The sequence below is a fragment of the Ochotona curzoniae genome, unplaced genomic scaffold (genome assembly GCF_017591425.1).
Source record: "Ochotona curzoniae isolate NIBS_2020 unplaced genomic scaffold, NIBS_Ocur_1.0 contig_908, whole genome shotgun sequence".
NCBI lineage: Eukaryota > Metazoa > Chordata > Mammalia > Lagomorpha > Ochotonidae > Ochotona > Ochotona curzoniae.
Genome location: NW_024466607.1, coordinates 37,292,889 through 37,302,957, shown reverse-complemented (window position 1 = coordinate 37,302,957; position 10,069 = coordinate 37,292,889). Strand labels below are relative to the sequence as shown.

General features: G+C 48.0%; 1 protein-coding gene across 1 annotated transcript in view; it reads left to right on the top strand.

The window, feature by feature from the left end:
- Nucleotides 1-1,472: 1,472 nt before the first annotated feature.
- The window catches only part of CEP192 (centrosomal protein 192), a 101,273-nt gene continuing 92,676 nt past the window's right edge, over nt 1,473-10,069 (top strand). The window contains exons 1-4 of the mRNA XM_040994861.1: nt 1,473-1,623; nt 2,744-2,890; nt 5,112-5,282; nt 6,507-6,632. Of these exons, the coding sequence (XP_040850795.1) occupies nt 2,787-2,890; nt 5,112-5,282; nt 6,507-6,632 (401 nt within the window). The 5' untranslated portion in view covers nt 1,473-1,623; nt 2,744-2,786. The remainder of the gene's footprint in view (nt 1,624-2,743; nt 2,891-5,111; nt 5,283-6,506; nt 6,633-10,069) is intronic.

The window sequence follows — 10,069 nt, the reverse complement described above, 5'->3', positions numbered from 1 at the left end:
ATTTCCGTCTTGCAGATGAGGAAAAGTGGCGTTAAAGCTACTTGTCCACTAATTACAGTTTTCTCATGTTTCTTTTGAGAGGAGAATTCAGTTGTCTTACAAGGAGTCCTTTCTGTCCTGGGAGCTGGAAGTGGTGTGTGAGTTGGTGCCAAAGTGGAGGGAAGACTCCGTATTCGGGTCCAGCAGTCCAGCCTTTCTGTCTGAAGGCCCGTAGCTCACCAGCAAGTGAGATCAGAATGCAGGGCAACTGGGGAGAGTTTTGGAGACCTGAGAACATTTCTAGAATGGGGGACACAGAGTTGTATCCCTAGAAGGCAAGATGACCAAGTCCTGTCAGTACGCTCAAGCGGCCTACCTCCACTGTGTGGCCACTGAGGTTCATGTGCTGTCTGAAAGAAGGGAGGCTCATCAAGTAATTTTTCAGCTCTAGAATTATTTGGTTTGTTTTTTTTTCAAGATACAGGAAATCTTGAGGTTTTCTGCACTCACATTTGCCCCCAGTGAGTGTGGTCAAAGGCAGAAAAGGGTCAAATCCAAGTTTGGAGGCAAGACATTGCTGAGTTTGACAGCTGATAGCTGTCAGTTTGACAGTTATAGTGGTGCCCTGGACCACACTAAACGACATGGAACGAATGAGGCGCTTTCAGCAAGAATCAAGAAGAGGTGTGTGTGTAGGGCTGCACTGGGGGCAGCACTCTTGTAGGCAGGTGCGAAGGAACTAGTGGAAAAGTTATCCAGAAATGATAGCAGCGGTTTGCAGACAAGAGACTGCAGACAGTTCTCCACTAGGCTAAAATTGAGGTCTCCTAGGTGCACTATTATTTTTACATTAAGTTATGAAGGAGTTGAGCCTATCTGGAAGAGATTTTGGCAAAGGGAACTGCGCGAGAAAAAAAAAAATGAATGTCGAGCGAGAGCTGTGAACAACTGTTCCGGGGCTATGTACAGCGGTTTAAAAAAAAAAAAAAAAGGAAAGGCTGGTGCCAGGTACGTGAAGTGAGTGGGCTGAGGAGAATGGGAGAAAGCATGTCTCTAGTTAGTATTCCAAACCGAGGCCTCTCAGGGCACTTTCCATTATCTGTGATGCTGGGCGAGGGCTCCAACCTGTTCGCGACAGGTCCTAAGCCGGTCCGGTGGTGGTTTCAGGAGCATTTCTCTTGCGTACGGTGGCTTGCGGTGCTGTAGGGTGCCAAACTCAAGGCGGAGAGCTAAGAAGTGACCGTGAGCAACGCGTAGCTCTTGTGCAGACGCAGGCCCGCGGTTTACCTCGCTTCAAATCCAGAGACGCCTCGTCCGGACCAATCGGCGGGCTCCTGCCCGCTACGTCCCTTCGCGCCGTCCAATCCGAGCGCAGCGTAGAGTTCCCGCCCCTCGCCTCGTGCCGCGAACAGACGTAAACCCGAGGGGCGCGCCGTACGGCCGGGTCCGGCGGTCGCGGTGCGGGCCGTGGCGCACGCGCAATTGCATAGCGGCTGGTCGCGCCTGTTCTCCGCCGACATTCCCGCTTCTCTCGGCTTTCGCAGTCTGTGTTGGTGGCCGGATGAGTAAGGGGCACGCCTGGGCGGGAGGCGCGGTACTGCCTCTGGGCAGCGTTTCTGCTGTGGGTCAGGCGCGATACTGACGGTAGGGCCGGAGGCCGGGGGCGCAGGTGGGGGTCCTGGGGCCGGAGGCTGGGGGCGCAGGCGGGGTCCTGGAGCCGGAGGCTGGGGGTGCAGGCGGAGGGCTGGGGGCGCAGGCGGAGGGCTGGGGGCGCAGGCGGGGTCCTGGAGCCGGAGGCTGGGGGCGCAGGCGGAGGGCTGGGGGCGCAGGCGGAGGGCTGGGGGCGCAGGCGGAGGGCTGGGGGCGCAGGCCGGGTCCTGGGGCCGGAGGCTGAGGGTTTAGGCGGAGGTTCAGGGGACCGGGGACGTAGGCGGGGTCTTGAGGGCCAGGGGCTGACGGCACAGGAGGGTTCGAGGCCGGGGTGCAGATGGTTCAGGGAGCGAGGGCGCAGGTAGGGTCCTGGGGGCACAGGAGGAGGGCTGTGGGCCAGGGGTGCAGGCGGGGTTCAGGGGCCGGAGACCGGGGTGCAGGTGGGAGCTCAGGGGTCGGGGGTGCAGATGGGGTCCTGGGGGTCGGGGTCTGGGGGGCACAGAAAGAGGGCCGCGGGCCAGGGGTGCAGGCGGGGGTTCAGGGGCCGGGTGCCGGGGGTGCAGATGGGGTCCTGGGACCGGAGACCAGGGGCGCAGGCGGGGGTTCGGGGACCAGGGGTGCAGGCGGGGGTCTTGGAGTCGGGGTCTTGTGTCTCCCTGCTGCACCTGCGCTTGTGTACTTAGGGTCTAGGGTCTGTATCTAGAGTCTATGAGGTTAATGATGTTCCTCTGTGGCCAGGGGTCTTGCCGGGCATCGAGGGCTGGACTTCTGGGGTAGGAGGTTGTGTGTGTGGGAAAATCGCATGCTTCCTCCTCTCCCCTCCTCCCTTTCTTGGAAAGTTCTGCGTTGACCCTCGGTGTTTGCTTTTTTTTTTTTTTTTATGTTGAGCAGTTCATTCTGTTTCTGGGTTTTTTGTGTTGTGTGTGTGTTTGGCTGGAACTGATCCAGAAAGTACCAATCTTGTTCACTTCTCACACCTAGAAGCCTGTTTTGACTTTTCCCTGGGTTGTGATTGCTACTTGTAATGAGATCTTAATCTGCATTCCTTTCCAATAGAGCTGGAATGAGATAACGTTTAAGTCACTCTGCTTTTTGGTTTTGTTCTTCGTTTCAGAAGTTTAGTAGAATATGAGGCCACTTTGGATGCAGTCATTTGGATGACAGCTGTTTATATGACAATAATCCCATTTGTGGTTGCCATTCTGAGGTCATTCTGGTACTTCTACTACTCCAGATTTCTGTTCTGTGGCGAAAAATTAAGGTAAGCTTTGAAAAGCAATATACTACATGGCCAAATCTCAAAGATACTGTTCTAAGCAGTGCTGGGGAAGTTTGACTAGGTTTGGTTTCTGTAACTTACTGTTAAGTGTATTTAATGGTGCACACAGACTTAAATTCAGATCTACAGTAAATAGTGTTTTTTATACACTCAGAAATGTAATTAAAATAACACTGCCAAACCGAAAAAGTGAAATTTAAGGTCACTGCTTTAAGGAGCAATTGCAGTGGTTACTTGTTGACATTGATCAATTTAGATGAAGGGGGCGGAGTAGGCATTGCGGTACCAAGGGTGTCAGGGAGTTCTCCCACGGAAGGCTGGGAACAAGTGTAATCCTGTTGGAAGGCAGAGAGCTGAGGTGTTAGGAGGCTCCCCGTGGGTTGTGTTACCATCACACCTGTCATCAAGTTCTCAGAGCAGTCCACTGAGGCCATCCACAGCGATCTCAGCTCCCTAGGAGATGCTTCCTTATCTAGTCACTGATTTGTTGCATTGTTGATATCCTGCATGTTTGGTGTTTGATAATGATTGGCCCATACATGATCTTTGTATAGTATCTGAGTCTTTTTGGATTTAATCCTTTTAGGGTAAAGATAACCATGCAGAGTTTGGTGTGTATTTTAAGCTGATCTGTCTGGGAGTAAATAAACAACTTGATAGTTGTAAGACTAGTCTGAGGCTAGCTCTGAGATTGGGCAGTGTTTCAGACAAAAAAAGTGGGTCTTAGCTTGAGCAGTGTGTGTGAAGGTGGAGCAGTGAAGTTTGGTAGCTAAGGGAGCTAAGGGGGGACCAGCAGGTACCAGGAGTCCAGCTTCTGCAGAGGGCTAGAGATGACCTGTATTCTTTGTACTAGTCGTGTTCTTTGATGCTGGGCTGAGGAAGGAAGGAAGACGGAGGTGTCAGGAGGTACAAATGAAAGGTCAGGGAGCTTGCTTCCCTAGCGCCCATCCTGGTGTGGGAGTTGGAACACGGGCATGGAAGCCAAGGTCAGAGCAAAGAGGAGATTGCTGTGCTCATATGAAAGTCTGTGATGCAGTCATTCGTCCTTGCAGTAAATGTGTTGAGGGTCCGCCCTTGCCCAGTCTTAACCAGGACTGCAGTGGCAAACCATCTGGGCGGAGCCTGTACTCTGATAGAGCTGACATTTTAATGAGAGGGAGAAAAACACATGAAGAGTTGAATTACAGGGGCTGGCATTGTGTTTCAGTGGATTAAGCTTCTCCCTGAGATGCTGGTGTCCTGTAGGAGAGCTGGTTCAAATCCTGGCTGCTCTGTTTCCGATCCAGCTCCTTGCTAATGCACCTGGGAAAGCAGTGGCAGATGGCCCAAGTGCTTGGGTTCCTGTACCCATGTGGGTCACCCAGGTGGGGTTCCAGACTTCTTGTTTGGCCTGGCCCACCTCTGGCTGGCTGGCTGGCCATTTGAAACTTCTCTGTCTCTTCCTTTCTAGATCTTTGTCTTTTCCTTTCTCTCTGTAACCCTACCTTTCAAATAAATATTCGAAAGGCTGATTTACAGAGGCAAGGAGAGGCAGAAAGGTCCTTCATTCACTTGTGCACTTCCCAAATGGCTGCAGTGGTTGGAACCAAGCCAATCTGAAGCCAGGGGTCTGAAGCTTCTTCCAGTTTTCCCACACTGGTGCAGGGTCCCAAGGCTTTGCTCCATCCTTCACCGCTTTCCCAGGTCATAAGCAGGGAGCTGCTTGGGAAGTGGAGCAGCTGAAACATGAACCAGCACCCCTATGGGATGCCAGTGCTTACAGGGAAAGGATTAGCCAGTTGAGCCATTTATTTTCCCCAAATGGACTCTTTCATAAAATTGAATACTTGTTTTAATAATCGCTGAAATTAAGGGACTAGATTTTGCTAGCTCTACTTTTTGTTTTTTAACCCTGTGTTGAAATAAGTATGTAACTACCAAACTTTAAATCTTTGCTGGATAAGGTGGTAATTCATATTCCTTGATAAACCAAGCCAAGGGTAGATTATATTTTATTATGTTAGTGAAAGGAAGGTAGGTTTAATGTTTATGTTCTCAGTTGTGAAGTTGTAAAGTATTATGAGAATTTGGGAAGAATAATGTGATGTTCCGAAAGATTTTTTCTTAAAATTTATTGTTTTCTAGGACTTATAGGATTTGTTGTCTTAATTATTTCAAGAGCTTTGTGAGTAGTGTTTAATTTGTAAATACACTTTTGTTACAGGGAGATGGAAGATTTTCAAGGGATAGCAGAAGAATCATTTCCAAGCTTTTTAACCAATTCTTTGTTTGGTAATAGTGAAACTTTTGAAAATGTAACTCTTTCTTCAAATCTTGGCTTGCCTGTTGCTGTTTCTACACTTGCTAAAAATAGACCCAGCTCTGAGGATAACAGGTAAGATTTGCTTGGCAGAATTTTTTCCAGATTCAAAAATCTATAACAGATTGGCTGGTCTGTGAAGTTTCTTAGTCCAGTGAGCTGTTGCGTTCTATTCAGAGGAAGATGACCAAATATACAGAAAAGAATATAGAAAAAAACGGAACTGTCCCTCGTTTTATTGCTCTATCAATGAATGCGTTGGTTGTGTTTGGTTTTTGAATGCCATTGACCTGTTTTTGGTTTACAAATTATTTTTTCTGTCTGTAGTGTTTCGGATTTGTAGTAGTTCTGATTTACTGTTGGCATGAAATCTCCCAGTTTGTGCTGCTGAAGTTCAAGTGCCCCGGAATATTTTATGAAAATCCAGGCCAGCAGTGTGGAGCTGTATTGCAGGGAGGCACAGGACCTGGGTTCCTCCTCCCACTCTCCTCTCTCGGTCCTCTGGTTATATTTGTTTTTCTGTTCTGAGGTGCAGAAGAATACACCACAGACTCAAAAGACCACTGTGAACTTAGGTTTCTAGCTACATAAGTAGACTAAACTGTCTTGGGTCCAGCTGTAGGTAAGGCTTCTCCCTGCAACAGCAACATCTGTATGGGTACTGGTACATTCCCAGCCACTTCACATCTGATCCTGCTCCCTGCTAATGGCCTAGGAAGGCAGTGAGCCTGAGAGCGTGAACCATCTGCTGATGCACTCCCCAGATGGCTGTGACAGCTGCAGTTGGCCAGCCCAAAGCCAGGAACCATGAGTTTCCTCCTGGTCTCCTATGTGGGCACAAGGGCCTGAGACCCTGGACTGTCTTGCACCCGTTTCCCTGGTCATTTGCAGGGTGCTGGATCAGAAGTGGAGCAGTGAGGACATGAACCACTGCCCGTATGGGATGCTGGCACTGCCCCCTAGAGAGAAGTTTAGCTAAAAGTCCCTTTTGGTGAATTTGACCTTGTGGACGTGCAGTGCAGTGTGTGAGGCTTATCCCTGCGCAAATGGCAGGGTCATCACTGTTACCTTTGGCGGGAAGGGGCTGGGTTGTCTGAAAGCTCTTTAGTGCTAAGATGACTGTGTTTCTGAATGTGGATCAACAACCTAGCCCTGGTGGCAGGTCTGAGTCTTACACAGAGCAGGGGTGTTGAGTGAATGCTGTTGGCCTCTGTGGTCATTGTTTCTGCTTTCACCAAGCCATTTGTGTGAATCTTACATGTGCGTATTAATTCTTAGAGAATGAAATTTTCTTTGTAGGTATCATGATGTCCAGGCATCTTATTTAGTAGAAAGGAGGGTTTCAATTCCATCCGAGTCATCTCCCAGTTGCCAGAGTGATGTTCAACTGAGAGAGAGGTTACAGCTTAGCTTCCCGGATGACGAGTAAGTTCGTCTTTTCGTTTGTTGCACTGCGTTAAAAACCAGTCTTAATTTTAAGGAGTTTGAAATTGTTATTTTGACTCTGATTAATGTTAAGAATTCTTAAGAATGTTTTTAATGTGGCCTTTTTTTTTTTTCAGAGATGTGTTTATTTGAAAGTCAGAGTTAGGCAGAGGCAAAGAGACCTTCCATCCGTTGGTTCACTTCCCAAATGACTGCAGCTGTCCAACTGGGCCATAATAATGCTTTCCTGGCGCATTAACCGGAAGCTGGATCAGAAGTGGAGCAGTCAGGACTCCCAACTGGCACCCTTCTATAGGATGCTGTTGTTGCAGGTGGTGGTTTAATTCACAACACCACAATACTGCATCCTTTTTAGTGCATTTTAATCATTTAGTTAACGTATTAAGATTTCCTTTTGTTCCTTGATACAGATTTATATGTATAGGGGATCATTCCTCCCCAACCTTCTCTGATTTATTTTTAAGTTATTATAATGGCATAGTCATTCATTTCACTTTTTTTTTGTTAAAGATTTATTTATTTATTGGAAAGTCAGATATACAGAGAGAAGGAGAGATAGAGAGGAAGATCTTCCATCCAATGATTCACTCCCCAAGTGAGTGCAACAGCCGATGCTATTCCGGTCCGAAGCCAGGATCCAGGAACTTCTTCCGGGTATCCCACACAGGTGCAGGGTCCCAAGGCTGTATGCTGTCCTTGACTGCTTTCCCCAGGGCACAAGCAGGGAGCTGCGTGGGAAGTATAGCTGCCAGGATTAGAACTGGCACCCACATGGGATCCCGGGGCATTCAAGGCGAGGACTTTAGCCGCTAGACCACGCCGTCGCAGACATTTGCAGAGTGAACCAACTTATGGACGTTCTCTCTCTCTCTGCTTACTTCTATAAAAATCTGCCTTTCAAATAAAAATACATAAATTTTTTTTTCAGAAGTAATGGCCACACCAGTTTGCTGAGCAGATAGATGGGTCTTGTCGCTCCTCCTCTTTGCATATCTGCCTTTCCAATAAAAATAATTTTTTTTAAAAGAAATTAATGGGATTTAAGTTGTTGGGTCTTTAAAGTTTTGTTTTGTTTTTATTGGAAAGTCAGATATACAGAGAGAAGGAGAGAGAGGAAGATCCTGTGTCCGATGATTCACTCTGCAAGCGGCTGCAATGGCCGGAGCTGTGCTGATCTGAAGATGGGAGTCAGGAGCCTCTTCCGGGTCTCCCACGTGGGTGCAGGGTCCCAAGGTTTTGGGCCATCCTCCCAGGCTTTCAGAGGCCACAAGCAGGGAGCCGGATGGGAAGTGGAGCAGGTGGGATGTGAACTGGCGCCTATATACAGTGTAGGCTTGTGCAAGGCGAGGATGTAGCCAATTGAGCCATCACACCAGGCCCAAAATTTTAAAAAATTTGAAATAAGATTTTATTTATTTGAAAGATATAAGACAGAGGGAGAGACAATGAAAGCAAGGTCTTCCATCTGCTGATAAAATCCCTAAATAGTTTCAACTACTGGGGCTGGGCCAGGCCAGAGCCAGGAGCTTATTCCAGGTCTCCCACATGGGAACAAGGGTACCAGCACTTAGGACGTCCCCTGTGACTGCCAGACACTTGAGTAGGAAGCGCATTGGAATAGAAGCATCTGGGTCTGGAACCGGCACACATGTGGGATGGCAGTGCAGCTGTAAGCGGCTGTAAGCTGTAAGATGGCCACAGTGCCATCACCACAGAAATAAAAATTTTAAAATGCTTCTATTTGAATATTTATGGGATTATACATACTTTAATTTCTGATTCACTTCTTGTAGTTGTGTTGTGTTTTTACCCTTTATGTAAGTGATTTCTGTATATTAAACTTTTAACCAGTTATATATTCATTCATTTACGTTGTGGTTTCAAGTGAATGTGTATATTTGCTGGATACCTTTCCAGGTCCTCAGATAACAATGCACAAAACAGGTCTTAAAAGCAGTAAAATTTTGCAATTACAGTGTTTTAGGTGGGAAAGGTGTTAGAATGAAAAAACACATTAAGAAAGATTATCATGAGGACTAAAAGTGATTCAAGGGTCTCATGGACGAGGTGAAAGCTGAGGCAGAGCTGTGGGGAAGGGTGTAGCCCTGTGGACATCAGCGGGTGGGGCTGCAGTGGAGCGTGCTGCCAGGTGAGGGTACTGAGGTGGGTTCGACCCAGTGGGCTCACAGAGCATCAGGGAGGCAGACCTCAGCTCTTGCGCCATGGGAAGTACGCAGAGCCCCATCCAGGCTGTGTTTACAAGCTCATTGCTGTTCTGTAAAGCGTGTGTGATAAGCAAGAGTAGTAGCAGGAAGACCATAAAAATGAGGTTGATTCAGCTGTGTGAGCTAGAATGATGACTAAGAGCAGGCCATGTAGGGTAGTATTGATTTTCATCATTAGTGACCTCGGTGAAATAGCTTGGGTACAAGTCGAGCCCGCTTAGAGTTTATGGGAGAGTAGTGGGCTAATGTTGGAGGTCGAGTGGACGAGTCCTGGAGATGCTCTCACCGAGGAGCAGAGAAATGGGTTTGTAATGGCGTGTACCTGAAGTGGGTCAGGAAAAGTTTATTTTTGGGTGGCGTGGGGTGGTGGTGGGGTGGAGAAGTTGCCACCTGTTTCCATGCTAATAGGAAGGATTCCCTTGGAAAGAAGAGGTTCCCTGGGCCGCCAGTGTCTGCGTAAACTAGAGACAGACTAGATTGCAGTGGAGTGAGTAGCTTTGCTGGACAGGATGGTGGGCAACTGCTTTCTGAATCTGAAAAGGTGATGCGGTATATGTAGTGATGAGAATCGGCCAGGTGCCTTTTCAACTGTTTCCAATTAGAATAGAGTTAGTCATGAGAGCATAGAAAAGTGAATGGATGGGACATAGTAGGATTGCCAAGCGGCACAGGGGGTTTCGCTTGGGGATCGTGGCATGTATTTTGAGTCTATTCAGTGGGATTGCGATGTTTTCACACAGTCTGTTGTGATGGTGCAAGTGATGGGTAGGTACAAGGTTGAATTTAATCAGAGTTGTAGCTTTTTCACACTTAAAAAATAGTCCCCTGTTTGCACCCGCCTGCCACCCCGACTTGTTGCGGAGATGGAGATAGGTGAGGAAGAGAGTGGTTTTTGTGATATCCATTTTTCTTGTAAGAGTACCTGAGGTCGGTCCTGCTCTTGCTTCTGCTCTGGCTCTCTGCTTGTGCCTCGGAGGCGGCTGAGGATGGCCCACATACCTGGGTTCCCCTGCTCACCTAGGGGACCCAGATCGAAGGGCCAGCCCTGACTGTTGAGGAATTTGGAGGAATAAACCAATGCTTGGAAGTTGTCTCTCTCTCCCTGTTTTCTTCCTCTCTCTCACGTTCTCTCTGTCACTCTTGTCTTTTAAATAAACTTTAAAAGTTGATAAATACAACTCAGAAAGTAGA